This window comes from Mytilus trossulus, chromosome 14 (assembly GCF_036588685.1).
Source record: "Mytilus trossulus isolate FHL-02 chromosome 14, PNRI_Mtr1.1.1.hap1, whole genome shotgun sequence".
NCBI lineage: Eukaryota > Metazoa > Mollusca > Bivalvia > Mytilida > Mytilidae > Mytilus > Mytilus trossulus.
The window spans coordinates 18,644,737-18,667,211 of NC_086386.1; the positions used below are offsets into that span (position 1 = coordinate 18,644,737).

The 22,475-nt window shown below is 31.3% G+C and overlaps 1 protein-coding gene across 1 annotated transcript; it reads left to right on the plus strand.

Moving 5' to 3' along the window:
- Window positions 1-2,591: 2,591 nt before the first annotated feature.
- On the plus strand, window positions 2,592-18,055 carry LOC134696057 (muscle M-line assembly protein unc-89-like). Its single transcript, XM_063557623.1, has 5 exons — window positions 2,592-2,951; window positions 8,825-8,918; window positions 12,119-12,246; window positions 13,695-13,910; window positions 14,869-18,055. Exons 1-5 carry the CDS (start codon window positions 2,903-2,905, stop codon window positions 17,838-17,840), a joined length of 3,459 nt encoding a protein of 1,152 aa, XP_063413693.1. The 5' UTR covers window positions 2,592-2,902; the 3' UTR covers window positions 17,841-18,055.
- Window positions 18,056-22,475: the final 4,420 nt, after the last annotated feature.

The following is a 22,475-nucleotide window of genomic DNA, read 5'->3' on the forward strand; positions in this document are numbered from 1 at the left end:
TCATGTATGCTGCTTATGGTTTAGTGGCAACTATTACATGAATACTCTAACGATAACATATCAATATAATATGATTAAACGGATGTATGTATCAAGATCTCAGTTGTCCATAAGATTAATCTAGGTACTCGTATACAATGTTTACCTTCTTTTAACTAAACCAACATGCTGAATCGATACTTTAGTTACTCTTGTACAATGTTCTGACCGATACATCTTGCCATTTCACCAAAATGTCGCATGAAATATTTGCCACTGGTCGATAGAAGTTTATTCAATTATGTTTTCACAGAAATATAAGGATATATTTATTATAACACTTACAAAATTCGTCCATCCGAAACACTTTTCGGGATTTTTTTTTGTCGGGAACGCTCAAACGCGAACATTTGGTACCCAGGGATGTATGAATACGTTTCAACGTCGAGAATTAGTATAAGATGACTAAAAATTATTAGTCAAAACCAGTTAACGTCATCAAGCAGCATCTTACTACTACATTAGGTTCTGAAAAAGGTTGGATGTCTGCATTACAAACCTAAACTGTTTATGAAATAATATTATCAGACACACAAAAAGCATAAAGGTATAGCAACAAAAACTATCATATAAATAAATTCAATTTTTGATACGATAATATGTCTCGAACTTGCTATTGAGTGAGGGGTTTTGTACATGCGAAGTCCTCACTGTGACTATAAATGAATAAGAACAATTCAAACCACTTTTCCCAATTTGTTTTGTGGTTTCGTCATCCGAAATGGTTATTGTGTGTCATACATCAAAGCAATTTATCGTTTCCCCCAATCAAGTACGGTATATAACATATGGGTTCTTACAAACGATAAAAAAAATTTCAGACTCAGAAAAATAGTAAACACATTCTTATTTATAGTGCACTTCCTACGAGATACATATGTTTTTGTTCAATCATTATTGATTACAGCAGTGATATCCAAACTTATAAGTTTAAAGTCAACTTCTTTCAATTTAATAATAAACTCATCATGGATACCAGGATTCAAATCTTATATTTACGCCAGACGTGCAGTTCGTCTACAAAAGACTCATCAGTGACGCTGGAATCAAAAAATGTTTAAAAGGCCAAAAAAGTACGAAGATTATGTTTAGAATTAATCTACTAATGTACTAAATGTATGTCTTTTTTGAATGCCTTGATTCAATTCACTAACACGGGTATACTATCCGTATTGCTTTGTTATACAAATGTAAAAACAAGTGTATAATATCGTCATTATTCGAGAAACGTTTTGGAACTAGAGATCAACTATCCCATTGAACTAGAGATAAAGGATACAACAGATACAGTTAATTCGGCCTCACACCTTGACTTACATCTGAAATTTACAATGAGGGTCGATTGAAACAAAACTTTATGACAAAAAAGAAGATTTCAGCTTCCCAATTGTGAACTTTGATTTCTAAGTAGCATCATTCCAGCAGCACCTGCATACGGTGTATATATCTCCCAATTGAAACGAGATTCCCATGCTTGCATTTCCTATCATGATTTTCTTGATAGAGGGTCGTTGCTCACAAGGAAGGTATTACATCAAGAGTTTCAAATGGTGAAGTTGAAATCATCTGTTCGTAAATTTTACGGACGCCATCACAAGTTGATTGACCGTTATTGAATAACCGTTTCCCAAATGATATCGGATATGTTCCTAACGTCGTAACTACAATCCCCTTCCCATTCATAAATCTGACCTACCGAATTAGACTATTTACCGGATTTGTTATCTCATAAACAACACGATGGGTGCCACATATAGAGCAGGATCTGCTTATCCTTTCGAAGCACCTGAGATCACCCATAGTTTTTGATGGGATTCGTGTTGTTTATTCTTAAGGTTTAGCCATGGCGTTGTCCGTTTATTTTCGACTTATGAGTTGGACTGCCTCTCTGGGATCTTTCGTTCCTCTTTTGAAACCGTATGGCTATTCATTGTTATATTTTGCTATGCTTTATATGATAACCTAATTTTATAAATGGCGTCAAATAGGTACGTACGTTTTATATAAAGAAATTATCAAATATAGTTGGGGAAAATAAACCCTATGCATAATTAATGAGACGATAAAGCACGCAACTCAATATTCGTTATCAAATATAGACACTTCTGTTGTGTATATAAACATTCCAGTGATCCTATTGTTAAGTACTGAACATATATGTGTTTTAAGCATCTTTAAAAATAATATTATTTTGTCAAAATCGTCCCTTTAAATAGCTTTGAATTTATTTCTTTATTTCAAACGACTTCTATGTGCACTTGAAGGTGCATTATTATTATCAATAATATTATCATAGATAGATAAATTCAATCAATTGAATTCTTTGTTGTAAAGTTTAATTGTAAACGCATCAGCTTCTTCTGAGAATTTTATAGAAATTTAACCATGATGTTTCACAGCTAATGAACATTTACCGTTGCTTTGTTTAAAAACCCATATAGAATATATGAAAATATGAAAAATCCTACACGTTCAGGTAAATTGCTATCGATTCTAAGCTTCCGAAATTGATTTATATTACTGAACCTTCCACAGTTGAAGTCATTTAATACTTGATCGTGGGGCAAACATGCGCCAGTACCAAAGGAACGATAGTTATCAACAGAATCAGTGAAATATGGTTTATAAATAATAAAGCATTTTTACTTATGCTTGTTTCACTTGGATGGTATATTGCTTTGAAAAAAGTGTGAAATACATTATCACTCTATTACGACTTGGTATCAGTGGAATTCCAAAAGTTTAACAATACGCGGGGATCTACTAAGGTAGTGACATGAACAAGTTTACCTTTGAACGAGGATGAAGTGTTGAACAAAATAGGATCTTTAATAGTAGTCAAAAACAAAATGGAATATAAATAATGAAGTCTTACATTTACGTACTGATTGGGATATTATTGGTGTTGAAAGGTATGAAGAGAACATAACATTCGCTTTTTTTCTATATTCTCTTTCCTTAATCAATCTTCTTTTAACGTGTTTTTTCTCTGTTTATAAAACAATCAACAAATTAATTTCGAAATGCAATTTACACTTATTTAAAATTTCAAGCATTATAGGTGCACAACGTTTCCATGCATATTATATCGTTAAGTTTGTCTACTGGTGACAAGTTGGTCTCTTTCTCTTCATATGCTTAGAGTATTTGTTTTTTGTTTCATCTGAGTACTGTAGTTCTAAAACTGAAGAATTGAAGACTAGCAAATTGAAATAGAATTTTAAAAAGTATAGAAACATGAGAGAAAAGGAAGCAGTTCTTTTTTAATGAATGATGTATGAAGATATTAAATTAACTTAAAGTTTGGATACCTTTTCTGTAGTAATTTACATAATATATATTTTGTTTCAATAAAACATTAACCACGGTCGATATTTCCGTACATAAAAACACCAAAATGAAAGAGACAAAAGAAAAAAATGACCAATATCCAAATATGGAAGTACTGTTAATTTCGATTTATGTATAAATATGTTTTTTTTAATTGTTTTCTTTATAATAAAAATCGCACAATGTTTACCGCCAAATATGACTCGTAAATAATATCATATTATAAAGATTTGAAAGAGTGGTAAATAATCTAATTTTTATCATTTAGTTATATAAAATTTACTGCAATGTTTGTATGTACAATTTATCTGACTGCCTTACATTCCTTTTGTGGCTAATTTGTAAAGAAAACGGAGAACATTTATTTATCAGCTATCGGTTGTGCTGATGAAGAAGGATTCCCCATGAACATGCTAATCTCACCATTTACATCACGTGCTTGACAACAGTCAAATGTTATAGTGTTATTCATCAAAACTGTCTGTTTTAACCCATTAATTAGAAATGTCCCTTTGTTAATGCTCTATTTTGTCAATTTTAACACTTCACATATAAAATACTGAAACAAATCAAAACATTAGGGTAACTAAACGCCGATATTGAAAACAAATAAAAGTAATACCAATATACAGTGAGCGGAAACAAGGTTATATTTAATTCCAATCTTGTATTGTGCTCAATTGGTACAATGTATAAAATTGGAATTATGGTTCGATACTGTTTATGGAAATTACTTGTTTATACATTTACTATTTGTTTTATTATTTCTAAAACCCGTATTTGAAATGAAGAAGGGCATTTAATGAATTTATATGCGAAATTATTTCGTCTTCTTTTTTAATTGGTCTAGTTGCACCGACTCGATTCCAGAAAATACCACAACAGATACATGCTTTTATAGACAGTTTTGTGTCATAATGCCACAGTTAATTGTTTGGAAAATAAAGTTTTACCGAATGTTTAGCTATTTTCTTACAATGTAACGGTGTAAAAGACTATATAGACCTAAGATTTCAAATAAAATATTTCATGATGTTGGTTTATTATAAAGAATTCTTTTTTTTTCCAATGGTTTTTAACAAAATCATAAATTGATAGCCATTGTCCTAATTTTTATTTATTAATACTAGTAACCTTATCGATTGTGGACAAAGTCAATATATATTCTTTTTTATATCTGTTTTAGATGCTCGATTTTAGAATGTTGTAAAACATCTGTATTTATGTAATTTGTTTTCCGGATTTGAAACATATCGTACAAAAAAGCATATAAAGTATTAAAACTTTTCTTTTGACATTTAGTTTGAAGTCGAGTAATAAATGTGTCAACGTGTTATTTCAAAAAGACAAGTACTCCATTAACGGTATAACAATAAAGAGATAAAAGATACCGAAGGAATATCAAAACTCAAAAAATGTAACGAAACTTTCAATGATTGGGCAAAGAACATACAAAAACAAGAAGACACACAGCAGTAAACTAAATACAACTAGATAATGTGCCACACGAGCCTCATCAAAATCGAGAGTAATCTCAGGTGTTCCCGAAGGATACATGTGGCATCCGTCCTGTTGTTCGTGAAAGTACAATCCGAGTGATTAGTTTAATTCGGTAGCTCACATTTGCGTAAAAAAAGACGGATACATCTTTTAAGTTATCTCATAAGGGCCAATTGAGTCGTAAAAGTGTTCGTTAAAATCTTCGAAGAAATGAATCATGCCACTTGGATCATGAAGTATATACTCCAAATACAGGCGCTGTTCGAATGTTGCTATATACATGTATATATATATAGAAATGGAAATTTTACAATTGCAAAACTGCAATCACAACTTTTGTTCTCAACCTACCATCATTGTCAATTTACATATCTAAGTCCAAATAGAAGGCAGTTTTAATTTCGACCTCAATTGGATAGATGTGTTCAACATGATCACAAAACTTTGAATAATTTAATGAAACTGGACTTCATCTGTATAGGTAAAAGTTCAGTTAAAGGACAATGCTATCTTTTTTTCGCTCTTCATTAGAAACATACTGTATGAAAACAGCCTAACGCGAATAAAGGAACATATAGGCAACAAGAGACGCACATCTAGGAATGCCGATTGTTTGTTGAAAAACACATCATCCGAACGTGACGCATATATTTTCATTTAATTTGATAACGTCATTTCCAGATAGTTTTATGTTTGATTCAGAGTGAATTATTTTACAAAAACAATTAATCCTTTCATAGATAAAAATCACGTAAGGTTAGCAAATGATGTTGATACAAAAAGAAATAATAAGCATATGCATTTATTTAATATGACCATAAATTCTTAAACCGTAAATAACTTCGTTCAGTGAAACATGGTTTTAGCTATAAAAATCAATTTGACAGATGACTGTATGGTTTTGCTTTCGTGAATTGCAAGTCAAAGTTATGCATTTTGTTAACATTTCAAAGTGAAGCATAGGTATTCGGGCTAAAAAGCAAAACTACAATATCAATTAAATTAGATGCGGGATCAAGAATACTTCAATTAGACATCGAGACAACTGTTTCAAACCAAAGACAGAAAAACAACGAGTTATCTTTTTGACACAACTGTGAAAATTTTAATAATTTTAAATAAAGGTTAAACAAAATGACATTACATCAGTCTCTTCAATGAATTATATCGGGTTTTTTTTAAATGCAACTTTTTACATCTGCAAAACTAATCGATATGAAAAAACATCCATTTTCGAACAAAAGAATTTTACAATTAGTTACGAGAAAGAATTTACTGATTACGATTCAATGTACTTAGTCATATTTCAACTTTTATTGAACTAAGAATAAATTGCTGTTTAGTTAAAATATTGACAGTTGATCAATCCTGTTTCTTCAAATAGATTTTGAATCGGTTTAGTAGATTAAGAAATGTGTTTTAACTAATATAATCCAATATGAATTATAGCTCTCATTTTATGAGGCATGTACAATGCATGTTCACGTAGACACACATTTGCATATCCTTCTTATTATCAATTACATAATAACTGTACTGTTTACCCCTACTTTTATGTAAATGTACTTATATTTAGGTCATTTTTCTTTTCTCTTTCAAGTGTATGCTTCCCTGGAATCCTTCAGTTAACATTTATGTGTGCACATTTTTTTTTATCATACATGTTTTTTGCTTTGGTTTGAAATCTTTTCTGACAATGTTTCAAAAGACATTAGATAAGTATCATTCAACAATTTTTAAATGAAACCCAAAATAAAATTGTAAAATGTACCGTGCTAAAACAATCACAACCGATTTTTAATTATCAATGCTATTTTGTATAAAATAATAAAATAAACAAATTGTGAAGCATACTATTGAACGTAGAGATAAAAAAAGTAAGATTCATCCTTTAACATAGAATTTGTCATATGATTTTAATATTGAATCGTTCATTTATTTCATGCTAAAACAGGATTTAAATTTTCAAGTGTAGATGTTTAGGTATTGTCTTTTTGAGAGTACATTTAAACGATTCGTCAGTTTTTAAAATCTAAATATTTAATCTGTCTCCAACTGTCATTTATGTTATGAAGTATAGAAGTATATTATTGTATTTGTATAGTATTAATAATCTTATATGAAGTGGTAACCTTTTAACCTGATGATAATAATATTAAATATATGGAAGTAATGAACATGTTTATAAAAATACTCGTTATTTGTCTCTAACAATCACTTAAAATTATTTCAACTTGATGGTAGCAGCCAGTTAAAACTCTGTACGTCACAGGTGTATCTGGTTTTAATACAAATTGATCCAATTTATTCAGAATGTGTATGATAAAACATAGGCAACCTGACTTTAGTTATTCGACTAAGAAGCAAATTGTCTGCCCCTAACAATCAGTATGACACAGACGCTCCTGTATGAGATGGAACAGTAATAAAGACCACTACCCGCAAATGTATAAGATTTGTGTTCGGTTTTTCTTCACGTTGTGAAAGTCTGTGCCATTTGGTGACTTGCGGAGAGTTAAAATTTACTATCATACCTCATCTTTTTTATTTTTATAAAGTCCACGAAATCAAATATTTACGAAAATATACGTTTTCCTCAACCCACAAAAATTAGCATCCACGAAACCAGATAAATCCATAGTATTTAATGTCTGTTAATTTCGTGAAAAGAGAAGTTTATATCAAAAGAAAAATATTTGTTTAAAATTATCAATTCTGCAATATAAACACTCCATGAAAACGTAACTCTCAAAACAGTAACACTGATTATTCGTACATGTATATTGAAGTAGAAATCAATGTGTATAGGCAACAAGTACATGTATACACTTAACATTTGTTATGATATACGTCATATTGTTTTCTCATACTTAATCATCATATTTTAGTGAAGCTACATTTTGGTAAAAATTAAAATGTTTATTGGTCACTGTTCATGATAATAAATTAGTCTGAAAGTTAAGATATAAGTTCTTGAAACAAATCTTTTAAATGTTCATCATTAGTAAGGCCCATTCTACGTTCAATACTCTGGAATCACAGATTGAAACTCTCAAATCCTACAAAAATTCACTTGAGAATATGCACTTGAGAATACCATTGCGTTGCTCAGGTTTTAGTTTTCTTTGTTGTTTGACTTATTGTTCGTTTAAAGCCATGGCGTAGTCAGTCAATTTTGGTTACTTTCGCATTTACAGACATTCGGATTGTGGTTTGCAAAAGTTCGAATCCAGAGAAATAGCATTGTAAATTCTGTATTGCGGTATATACGGTACATTGTACCTTATTACTGTTGTGTATATTCGATACCGCTAGTTGGAAATATGTATAACAAAGGAGAGAAATTCAATTTTGAAGTTACGCATTCAGATCGTATGTATGTTTGTTGTTGTAAATGTATAACTTTGCAAAGAATATACAGAAGAAGGATATTGGGACAATTATTTTATGTAAATATGCATGTAAAATGTTTGCTTCAATAGTATAGTTGACTTTTTTAAAACCTCGCAGTCAATCAGAATACAATGTGAACACGTTTGATTTTTCTTCTCTCAATTGGAGATACCTTTCAAATGTCGGGTATTGATTTTAATTGTTTGGCAAATAATTTCACATTTCATTTATTATTTACTTATATCTTTAAATTGAAAATGATTTTCTGAAATTACATTACATCAGCCTTAAACAAATAAAGGGTTGGTACATCGACAATAAGTGTACCGATGATCTTTTGAAAAAAATCTGATCGAACAATTATAGTAAATCGGGTGTCAATCAAAACAACAAGAATCTTTGTGGTGGATATCGCTCTCTCAAAAATAAGAATATAAAGATCATGTTTTTAAATTAGCGATCAAAAAAAAAATATGTAAACAAAAATTTGAATTATTACTTTTAAAGCAACATGCATTTCATGATTTATGAGAACCATTTGATCTTTTATATCTATTTTCAGATGTTGATTGTACCATCGACTTGATAGCTAACGCTTACTTACAAAGATTTGTGTCCCATGACGCTTATAATGGCACTGTATATTATCCAGAAGGGTAAGTTAGTGTAAATCTTTTTTTTTTTGTGAACAATGGGATTTACTTAGAAAGAAGGGAAATGCATAAATCCATTCAGATTGATAACAGGATGTATCAAAATAAACCATACAGTGTCAACAAAGTAATGAGTTGTTGGTAACACTACTCGTTTGTTTTTTCATGATATTTTAGATGAACTATCAAGACGGAAAAGATGTATCGGTTATTTTTTTAAAAAGGGTGATAATATAAACTTGTAATAGACATGACGCACTTTTTTCTTTTACAGCTTTCATCCGGTACACTCAAAACAAGAAAATTGAAAATCTATATCATATATAAGCCTTACCCAAAGTTAAGGAACATTTAAATGTTTTTGCATCTTAAGTTTGTTTTATGATCAAAAGTGATACGACTTTGTTTCCGTATATTTCGTATTGTTAATCGACAAATAAGAGTATCTCAAAAATAGGATTTTTAAAAATACTTACAACTGACAACTTACTTTTCATTGCAAGTTTCGTGCAATATAATTTCAGAAGTTTTACGTCCTGTTTTGTCCTGTTTTGTCCGTTATTTTTTTATAAGATAAATCTCCTATGTTCGAAGATGCACAGACGTAGGTTTGAAATTGTACAGAAATGGCAAGTCATTGGTATGCGCAATATAAGGTTGAGTCTGGGAAGAATAACAGGTTTGGTTCGTATACAGTGTTATTTTGAGGTTATAAAGCGCAATAGAGATAGTAAGATCGTTGCGAACTATCTGATAGGCCATGTAAAACATACGTAAGAAATGAAAGGGCCCATTTTCGTGTTCGAAGGACAGTAAAAAAAAACATTATTGACTCGTACTTATTGTCAAGCTCGATATTAGTTTTCACCTGGTATCAGCAAGTGACATTGAGTATATTGGTCTGACGAAAGCAGATTCCTCCTACATCTTATTGATTGGCACATGCGTGTATGGCTTCCTCAGAATACAGCATACATGGAATAGCACAACCATTGTAACTACATCGTTTGGTTGTGGGAGTTTGACAGTTTGGGGATCGTTTTCATACAACTGCAAAATAGACCTTTGTGTTCTGGATGGGACTATGACGGCCAACAATAACGCGATAATCATCCGGGATATCGGTGTGCAGAATCACATCATCTCAGCAATGGTTAAGTAAAAACAACAGGGTTCCAGCTTGTCAAAATTCACATGGATTACGAGCAACCTTGATTAATTAAATGGCAAATAATACATGTTAGAACATTACAACACTCAGTTTCAAGCAAAATACGACGTGTGGCTGAACTTTTCCCAAAGCGCGGAGATTACACTCGCTACTGACATAATTAAAACTTGAATGTATTCACAAATTGTCACAATTGAGTTAAGAAAAGATTGTTCAAAACTTTCACTTGGCAATTTACATTCTGAATGTTATCACAAGTTCGGTTATTTTTTTCGCCATTTCGATTATCTCTGTAAACATTAAAATCATTTCTGGTGTTATCAGGTGTTGCTTAAATTGCTAGGTGTATTTCATAGCGAACTGTTTTTTAGTTTCAAGTTTGAGTTTGTTTGGGTTTTTTTTAGTCTTTTATGGACGACAGAAAGGTTTTCCATTATATATGAACTTGTTACTGTAATGTACTTTTATGAACTTACCAATGTATTATGTTATTTAAGAGTTTTTGTAATAGACATTTAACTAGTATGTGATAACAAGTATATATTTGTTTAGGGGCCAGCTGAAGGACGCCTCCGGGTGCGGGAATTTCTCGCTACATTGAAGACCTGTAGGTGACCTTCTGCTGTTGTTTTTTATTTGGTCGGGTTGTTGTCTCTATGACACATTCCTCATTTCCATTCTCAATTTTTTTTTAATATTGGCAAGTATATTGTTCCATTCTTATTACAATCATATAATGTTGTTAATAAATACTATTTTAATGATAACGCAGATGTCATTACCCCCACATACGTTTGTCCCCGTTATTAAAGGGTAGTTGTACAATATGATATACATAATATATTTATGCACTTTTCCATATTTGCCTTGGTATCATCCCGAGATTTCAATATTAGCCCGAGACTTTAGGCGAGGTCGATATGAGTCGACCGATGATACCAGTGCCAACATGGAAAATACATGCTGCAATCTATTTATCACATACTCTATTTCTGCAGAAAAAATAAAAAAAAACGATTTAATTATACTATCTGATTAACCACAAAGGTTGAAATCTAAAAAGATTTATCACATTTTCAATTTTTTTTTCTTCATTTGATTCACAAAAATCTAGTGTTATATTTCCCTTTAATTTGTCTGATTTAATAATGAAATTGGAAGCACTGTCCCGAGGTAAATGATTGCCCAATAGGAATATTATTTACAGAATGTTACAGAGTTTCTTCTCTGAACCTTGATGGTAGGCTTAATAAGGGATTGATCTTATATATCAAAAACCGTCTTTTCACCACTTAGAAGTAAAAAATTATTATTAAAACTAACAAATTTTAGACCTAAGCATGGTTTGCTTGAAATGTTGAATGCCTTTGAAGATTTTCCGATACTAAATTCCCATCTTCGAAATTAAGTGCGAATTTCTGTCATCATTTCCCGCAAAATGAATTAGACCCCTTTGTTCCATAACACGGTATTGTTTCATTTTCCAATTAGAAAAGATTCTTTTAAACATATGCATTTATCTTACCAATGAGTATTGTTCATTGGAAAGTTTATTATTTTTCCACTTTAATTATATTTTATGATAAATTTGAGTTAAAACTTGTTTATCGTTGCCTTTGTTGACTAGTATACATATAAACACTGATTTATTGTATAATAAAAAAAAATAACATAATTTTCCTCACGTTTTGGTCATGATGGCCTTTTCCATTGGATTAAACATATATATCACTTGAAAACACAAAATCCAACGAAACCAAATTATATCTATTCCTTTCTGCTTGCAAAAACGTAAACGTTAACGTGACGGTAGATCCTTCTAAAGATAGTCGAGGTAATAATTATAGGATTTCCCATTTTGGTCATCTATGTCAGAAGGATTTGAGCTGTAATTGTATATTAAGATATTACGATGGAACTGTCGATTACATACCTCACCGATGTCTTTTTCTATTGTAGCAAGTTAAATTGATACAGATAATCTTCATGTATCATATTATGATCCTATATAAATGTATTTTTTTAATTGCAGTAATTATTCTCGAGACTGGTTGATAACTGGAGAACTAGCAAACTACACGATTACAATAGAATTCGAAGCATGTGTCATAGAGAATACCAAGGGAGTATGTCTGTTTGATGACGTCTTCGTTTACGATGGTGTGTTTACATTAGAATTCTTTTTTGTGTTCTTATACATCTTCGGGTTTTAAATGTTTGGCTTTAAGCGTTCCTGATGAAGGTAAATCAAGAGAAGCGCCTCGGACGCAAAAAATTATAAAACGTGTTGTTTTCAATTCTTTAAACTAACTGAAAATTACTCATAGGCAAGCCATGCAAGCAGTATTAGAAATGAAAACATACAAACAGAAAATAGTATCATACATTGTACATTGTCTTACTTAAATCATACAACTTAAAGAAAAACAAAAAATATCAGGACATTTTCTCATTGCAATACATAAATGTTTGAACTTGTTTTTTTAATCAATTTATAAAAACATAGCTAGAAACACTTTTGAATATTTGATTGATGAAGATGGCTAAGCCTTACTCGTTTGATCATTAAAAATTCCTGAATTCTCGTTTAAAGGTGTATGCAGTTTATAAATGTGTGTCTTTTATGGGATAATATATGTTGATGTTAAGCCCACAAATCTGACTTAACGCGAGAAGCTTTTCATATATATTTTTTTCTATATTTGAATTCTTGAAAATTTCATTCAAAATAATTCGGTAAGCTGTAGTCTGAAACATATATGAACTAAAAATTGTGTCTTGGTAAACATGGTAAATTGTTTCATTGAATTTGCATCAGAATAAGAATCTATAAACTACGAGTACTCTGGGAAAGTTCCTTTTCGATTTTGACTATTGTATAGTTTTTGTGTTCTTATTGTATTATCGGACTGATTTTTATAGTTTGTTACTATATGGGGCTGTTTCGCCACAGATCCATGTTGGTGGGAGAGTTTGGCGTATATCCTTATCCATTTCCATGTTGGTGGGAGGGTTTGGCGTATATCCTTATCCATTTCCATGGGGCTAGTCTTAAGCCAGGAAAATGTCATTCAGGTGTAATCGTTGTTCGCTATCTGTCTTAATTTTTGTTTTGAATTAGAGCGCTGATTTTACAGTTTTCCTTTGGCTTTGAATTCATTATTTTTCTCATTTTGTCCTACTTTTTTTTTTGATAAGGTTTTTTTCCAGGTGATACCGTTCAATGTTCTATAATTTTTACGTCTTCGATTTTCAGTTTGGTGGACTTTAAAAGTTCAGGTGGATATTTGTCTCATTCGACGCTACACCACAAGTTCTATCTTCGGGATACAACTATTTACCTCTAGTTGTTTTGCGTTTTGAATTTATAAGCTGGTTGACATTTGTTAATCTGTTTGATTTATTCAAAACGATTCTGTTGATTTTTACATTGGTATATTATTGCAACCCGTATCTATATGTCTTCTTGTATTCTGTGTTGTGTTGTTTATGTCTTCAGTAAGTTTATATCATATTTCTCCTTATTTTCAAATAAAATAATTAATAAGATATTTTTCAGGGTTGATATTTTTTTTCAATTCTATTACTGTTTATATTTTTTTTAATAGGATCCAACTCAAGCGCAACTCTCCTCTTGAAAACGTGCTGTGGCGCTGCATATCCTGCTCCTTTCACTCCTTTCACATTGCAAAGTACAGATGGAACTATGTATATTCTATTTAATACTGACAACACAGTAGCAGCAGAAGGTTTTCGTGTTAGCTACATCCTACAAGGAGCACCAACAAGTACTGTTAGTATTACAACTGTACAAGTCGCTGCAAGTATGTAAACATGAATGAGTTTCTTTAAAGTAATTGTAACAGTATATACTGATAATAGTGTGTAAAAAGACATTTGCTCTTACTTAATAAGAAGGTAATTTATTAGACATGTTCTTTGTTTGTAATTAACTATTTTTAAACATAATTCACTATGTTTCAAACTAAGTTTATTGATGCAATCTATTATCATAATTACTAATTTTCTGAGCTGACACGTTTTAAATAAGGTGTTTTAGCACATTTATCTTCTTGAAATTAAAATTATTATAAACGTTTTGATATATATTTTCAACTCAGCGGTAAGGGCAAGTTAGCTTTTGTCATCACTTTGCTGGCGATGTTCATTGTTCTTCGTCGTTGTATTGTCGTCGTCTGTGTCTTCGTTTTTAACTTTGAAACCAATCTTATCTTATCATCTGAAATGTCTTGGCTAAATTTAACCAAACCTGCCATAATTATCATTTCGGTACAAAAATGTATATAGTTTAAAAAAAGAGACCGAAATGCATGGTTTTTGATCAACAAGACAATATCTACAAATAAGCCTTATGGTTGAATTCTGAAGTTATCTCATTATTGAAGTTTTTGCCCGTTCGTGATATTTTTTGCATTTTGTGCCTTTTATCTTGAAAACGAAAACTATAATATATAGATAGAAACTAAAGAAAAGAAAATTGGCTGCAGGATAAAATTTACAAAAAAAGTCAACATGATTGAAATTGTTAGTTACCTTTTAATTCAGTTGTTCCCATTTAATAAGGAGTTTCGCTACGTGTAAAAAGTGGCCATAATTGAAAATGTAGGTTTGCGACACATGCTCCAAATGCCGTCTACGTTTATTTTAATCATAACGTTTGGAATTAATTTAGATATGAATATAAGACCAGGATTTATCCACATGCAATATACCTTGTTTATATATTTTTAAATGTCATTTTCATAAACATTTTTGTTGCAGGTACACCAGAAGACAATACCTTACTGTATATAATAATTGCATGTTCTGTAACAGCTTTACTTATCATAATCATCATAATACTTATCTGTATCGTATGTTGCAAGAAAAAATCGAAGGCTAAGAAAAAAAAGAAAAAAGTTCATAAAAAATTCGATCGTTCAGCACCCAAACCTGTAGTTGTAACATCAGAGAGTGGTTCCGAAGGTGAGCTTGAGGGAGATTCAGAATCGCCACGTGTAGTTCAAACACAACAACATTCCCCGCCTCCAGCGTATGCAACGGTGGTAAAAGAGCAAAATCAAAATACTATCATACAACAGAAAAATGAAAATTCCAAGCAAAATAATTCAGCTCATAATAACAGCGACAAAAAGAAAAATTCTGGAAAAAACAGTAATGTCGAAAAAGATATTAGCAGTAAAGTCGAAAAAGAAAAAAGTATTAAAGTTCAAACAGAAAAAAGTATTCAACAAACCAATGAATTAGACCCATCTACAAAGAAAGCAGCAAAAGCTTCATCTGAATCTAAGGTTAAAAAGTCCAAAAAGAAAGGGGAAATTTCAAAAGAACAAAAAACAGTTCCAACTGAAACTGAAACCAGAAAGAATCCGGTTCAACAAACCGAAAAAGAAGCCACGTCAACAAGAACGTCAGATATTGATAAAGAAAAAGAACCAACTAATACTAAATCTAATGTAATAAATGAAACGCATATAAAACGTCAAACCAATGACTTGGACATTTCACCCGATAAAAAAGATGTCAAAACTACACCGAATAAGAATATAGAAAGTACATCTGATAAAAAAGATATCAAAACTACACCCAATAAGAAGAATATCGAAAGTACACCTAATAAGAAGGTTATCGAAACAACACCTGATAAGAAGAATATTGAAACAATAATCGATAAGAAGGCTATCGAAACATCTCCCGTTAAGAAGGATATCGAAACAACATCCAATAAGAAGGAGATAAAAACAACACCTAATGAGAAGGAGATAAAAACAACACCCGATAAGAAGGAGATAAAAACAACACCCGATAAGAAGGAAATAAAAACAACACCCGATAAGAAGGATATCGAAACAACACCCGATAAGAAGGAGATAAAAACAACACCTGATGAGAAGGAGATAAAAACATCACCCGATAAAAAGGAGATAAAAACAACACCCGATAAGAAGGAGATAAAAACAACACCCGATAAGAAGGAGATAAAAACAACACCAAATAAGAATAATATTGAAACAATACCCGATAAGAAAGATACTAAAACAATACCCGATAAGAAAGATACTAAAACAATCCCCAATAAGAAAGATACAGAAACAACACCCGATCAGAAGGAAAAGGACAAAGAGGGAGGTAAAGTACAAAAAGGTAAAACAGAAATTAGAGTATTAGATAAACAGCATGTTGATAAAATAGAAAATGACCAACAATATTCTGAAACATCGAAACCTCATGAACATGGAATAATATATTCAGAGGCAACTACTAAGCCAGCTACAAAAACAGAACAAATACGCTCTAAGGAAAATAAAGAAACTAAAAATACAATTTCCCCAATATCAAATAAACAAAATGAAGAAACTATAAAAACAGACGAAAAGGAAGACAAAAAAGTAGAAACAAACACGAAGAAGAATCAAAAGGAAATTGAACTTAATAAAACAAAAGACAAGGAAAAAAATAACAATAGGGCAGAGGTACATAATAAAACATTAACATATTGTGAAAAACAAAGTGTATTGATAAAAACAGAATCACGTGACGATCTTTTTGAAAATGAAAACAGTTTCTTAATGGACAATGTACCTTTATTTAACAAGAGCCCGCAAAACAACGACGATTCCATTTCAAGTAATGATATGGCTATAGAAACTAAGTGCATAACGTACCAGTCAAATGTAACGTCGATTGATAATTCGTTGGAGGAGACATTGGAAGACGATCAACCATATTTCCAAAAATCAAACAATCAACATCATGATATAAGATCAGGAAACAATGCTTCACGGCCAGATAAAGCTTCAAAAATGATATTCAACAATACCTTTTTTGAAAGTTTAAATAAGAAGCCATCAAAACAAACCAGGCGAAAACAAGAGCGAAAAGTGATTCATTCGAAAAATTCTGTAGTACCTATAGAAAGCATCGAAAATGATATATCAGATCAAGTGAGCGAGGAAAGCAAAATGGAAACAAAAACTGACCAAAGTGACAAACATAATCAAAATGATGACGAACGTGTAATAAATCTAACACCTGAAAAATTAAAGGAATCTGGGGATAACAAAACTGAGAACAAACCTATTTTATCAAAATCGGCACCCTCGATATTAAATTTTGGAACCAGTTCGGAACAACCTAAGGGATCGAGTAATAGCACGAACGATCGTTTCGATGATAACTCTTCAATATTTACAATTTCAAGTGGCGCCACAAGCAATTTCAAAAAATCAAAAGAAAGAAAGAGGTTTAGTTTAAGTGTCAAACAGTATGTTCCTGAAAATAAAACAAGCCAACCAAAACTAAATGAGGAAAATTATGAAGAAAGGATAGAAAATTTAAAGAATATTTATCATTCGCATTCAAAGCATGGTCGTAATGATCGAAACATTGCAAGAGCGCGAACTCAAATAGACTTCGAAATGCAACCAAAACCGACAGCAGTTAAAGAAAATCCTTGGTTAGTTCAACCTAAGAAAGATGGTTTTGAAATAAAAAGCAATCAACAAGTAACTAAGGCAACAGTTTTGCGTCGAATGCGTACCATGGGTGTTGAAGAACTTGATGACGAAAATATTCCTGACCTTATTCCTAGAACACAAGCCTTTGACATATTAAGGATGAGAACCACAGTATGCGATGAAGATCTTGCTAAAAGTCGTCGTCAGGTGCTTCCTCCTTTGCGGGGGATACCAAGACAAGAACCTCCTGACCTTCCAAATCTTTGGAGGCCTTAGTGATATGATGGTTTGTAGACTGGTATAAAAGTTAGCCTATATTTGTAAGATAAAGATAGAAGTGGAAAATTTATATATCTGATTTTTTATGTGTTATTTTTTTTTATCAAATCTGTGATATTACGTAATTCTTTACTGTTGTAACTACATTGTTCGAGTTTTAACTCTTATATGCAATTTGAATAAAGTGATTTTCCTTGTTAAGATTAAACATTCCTTATAGTTTAATGTACACCCAAGGACGTGGGACATCATAATATGACATTATTGGATGTGCATTTCTGTCTTGGATGAAATTTCGGGTACTTATATTATATACATGTTGAAATAAAATTACCACTACCACTTTTTCTGCACAAAGTGTGCTTCATACACTAAATGTATCTTAGATAATGATCGAGTCCAGAACATTTGAAAATACAAAACTTATATAAAACAATACATGAAGTTTTTTGTTTTTAATTATTATTAAACTTATATTTATAAATTCAAGTTAATTGAAGGAACGAATCTCCGTCGTGTATAGCTCTGAAATTTATTACTAGTATTTTCTATTTGGCTATATTATATATTTCAAATATGTTGATATCCGCCATTACTGTAGAAACCTGTCAAAATACAGTCTATTTGTACCGTTTAGCTTATTGCTACATGGTTAAATGAGGAAATAGTATTTTGTTTCATAACTTAGATATTATTTGAATATTTTAAAAACTTTTTTTTACTTTAAAACCTTTGCCCTTGTTAAGATATGATTGAAATAATACCTATTTAAAAAATTGCATGAGTATGCACAGACTGACTTTATATTTGTGTATATCAGCAAAAGTCATTAACTGTTTGAATCAATCCAGACTGTGCAACATAGGTGAACCTCAAACAAAGATATACTCATATTTTCTGTCCATTCTTAATGCGGTATTGGTGTCAGACAAAATATCGTTTCTAGTGATATATTCCACAAAGTTCCTAGACTGGCAGGACTTATAACTTGTAGGACATGTTCAATACGATGTAAATATACTAGGCAAATATTACAGATATTCGAATAGTTGATATCTAAATGTCTAAATTTGTTAACTTTCAAATACGTCTCAGATGTGAACATACGAGACTTTCTTAAAAATTCATCATTTTAGAAAGGCCCAAAGGTATTATGACTTCTGCATACCAAAACTTGTATCACAATCAGACATGTTTATACAAGATCTTATGCACGATGCAAGAACTGAAAATTGATCATTCATTTCAAGATATTTGCGGTTAACCATTTACAACTTTTCTAAAAAGATGTTGTTATTATTTCTCTAATTTACCATATTCAGAATTATAGTAAAAGTCAACCTGATGATTTCAATTATTGGAACCAAAATCTAATAGTATAATGGGAAAGGGAATGTGACAAAGAGAAAACCATCCAAATAAAGAGCACAACTGTATTTGAAGAACGATAGCAAACAAATCCGCTACGGTTTTTTTTATATCCAACTATCCAGCATATAGTCCAATGTGTGTTGTATACCCCGATTGTGTCCAGTCTACAGTTGTTGAAAAAACAAAGATAATATAGGCTTTAGCGTGTTTTCTGATCACAAGACACCAGTCGCGCTCGTTAAAGAAATCTTATACTAGGCATCAGATCGGATCTTTAAAAAGCAGTTACATAATATGGACCTTCACCATTGTTGAAGGCTCTGGGATGTTTTTTTAGGTATTCTAATTATTCACCTTCGTATTTGTCCCTTTAATGGCGTCCATTAACAAAATACCATAACAAAATCATTTAACATGTCGATTTTTTAATAAACAAATAGAAGTTTCTATTACTTTGTATGGAACCTATCAAATTTAATTGTTTCCATCTGAATAGGTATTTTGTCAAAAGTAACATTTTAAATGATTAATTAGTTAGAGATAATTGAATTTTTATCTTTTTCATCTCGAAAACTGAATAATTAGTTCAGTTTATAGCCTTACCTTGACTTCTCTATACTGAAATTGATTATTTTAATTTTAATGATAATAACGTAATTAATAACGATGCAGATTTATGAAGTTTTCGGTCGATTTTTACAAGTTTATATAAACGCACGAATAATATGAAAATATGGAAACAATGTTTTATTTGCAAGGAGACTACCACAGTGTATAAAATGTACCCAAGGATAATATTAATATATAGATAGGGGGTTGCTGCTTTCAAGATAGCAGTTAAACAAAGACTTCTAAGTGGTAAATTTGAATTCATCTCTTCAAATAGATAAACGACGCCATGCATCACGAGTTGGATGACCGTTATTCTAATGGACTCAACATCAATCCTGTCCTCTCTTATTCGAATTTTATAAACCAGATAAGTCTTATCCCTTGTTTGAACTTCCATCAGCAACACGCGGGTTTCAACTGAAGAGCTTGATCTGCTTACCCTTCCAAAGCTCATAAGTGCACCCCTAGTTATGTTTGAAGAGGGAAGTGTAGCATTTGTTTTAGGATAAAGTGTTGTAAGTTGTGGTTTTTTGTTTTTCAATTCTTTATTGTTATACCCGTAAAAGCCTTATCTATCCTTGTCAAGTAATGTGTTTCAATTTCTAAATTTCACCTTCGGTCAGATTAAAGAGTCATACCACTTGATATATTTTATCAACGTATTTTGTTAGCGTAGTACGATGGTTCAAATATGGAGCAAGATCTTCTAATACTGTGATCACTCCTGGTTTTTTGTTGGGTTAATGTTCCACGGTGTATAGTTTTCCATCTTGTGATTTGTGTAGTATTGTTTGTAGTTTGGTCGGTTTTGTCATGGCAATGTCAATTTGTTTTTCAATTGATGAGTGTGAATATCATTTTTAATATCTGTCGCTGTTCTTCGGCAATTGAAGATGTCTGTATGATTTTTAACACCGGTTACTGAGCATATAAGTCTATTTTTAACACCAACTTCGTCTTAAACTCTGGACATTATTTTCCACAATTATTGTACAATTCGGCATTTAAAACTGATTATGAATATCACATAGTTGTATACTGAAAGTACATGTAAGTAATTATATCACAGACAGATTATAAAGGTATTCAACGTTAACAATAAAAAAGGAACTCTAAAAATCAATGATTTAATTCGGACACATTATTTCGAAACCACAAATTTTTATCGTGCATTAGTTTTTAAATATCAGTTTTACATTGTTAATCGAAATATACATGCAAAGGTTACCAATTTAACAATGTAATTAGATCTTTGAATATTGTTTTATCTATATAAATATTGATTTCATAATCAATAAATTAAAACCCAACCTAATATCATTGTTATACACCTACATGCTTAAAACATTCAACGTCCTACAATCTGTCGATACCTTCATTTTGGCATTGCATAAGGTCAGGTTTTTTTCTCTCTGTCGAATGTTGGGTGTGAAGTGTTTGTCGCTTTTTTGTGTATATAACACATTGTATATCTTGTTTTTATGTTTAAATCATATTGTCTTTTTCCATTATTTATTTAGATACAGGTAATTACATTGGTGATTTAAACTGGTTAATATCATTTACTTTCAACATTTAGAGGTTTTTTTTTCCTTACACACATTCGCAGTGTTCCACATATTCCAAAGCATAGAATTATTTACCAAAATCTACCTTTTTTTCACAGCTCAGTTTTGTCATATGACTTTTCAAAGTACAAAATGGAGTTTGTTCAGGCTATAAATCATTGGACAAAGCTTAAAAAGTATCGTTTTATATTTATTTTGACATTATTGCAATATTTTCTTCATGCTTCAACCTTCAATTTGGCCTTTTTGTTTGATCTTCTTGTCAATGTGGGTCAGGTATCAAGGATTTTCGTCATTACTGTTTATTAGTACTATAAATAAAGGCAACAGTAGTATACCGCTGTTCATAACTCATAAATCCATGGACAAAAAACAAAATCGGGGTAACAAACTAAAACCGAGGGAAACGCATTAAATATATGAGGAGAACAACGACACAACACCGAAACGCAACACACACAGAAACGGACCAAGCAACAGACAAAACACCACGAGAATAAAAAATATAACATCAAAACCAAATACATAAATTTGGGATAGACAAGAACCGTGCCACGTCTTATCTCAATATCTCAAAAATAAGAGAAAACACAAACGACTCAACGTTAAAATGCAACACACACAGAAAGGAACAATATTATAACAATGGCCATCTTCCTGACGTGGAACAGGACACTTTTAAAGGGGAATAAAAGTGGTGGGTTGAACCTGGTTTTATGGCATGCCAAACCTCGCACTTTGAAGTTGTCGAAGTCTAATTAAGTACAAAAATCGATTTCATGCATAACTCTAAAACACTGGTCAAACATTCCACAAAAAACAAAATTTACTCAATCTGAAAATTCCAGACGGATCAAACTGAAATGCAAAAACGTGCATAAATGCATGTGCAAGTCTTATTAAATACTAGTATTCACTCGTCCAACGTCATAAGCACTAACAAAAATTGGTCTCTTATAAGCATACACACATAAACCCTATCTAACTGATTCTGCTATCTCATCTAGTCTAAGAGCTCAATTCCAACAGCTATATATAACGTGAACTTCAAACTCATTTCCTATAAAAGTGAGTATATTTT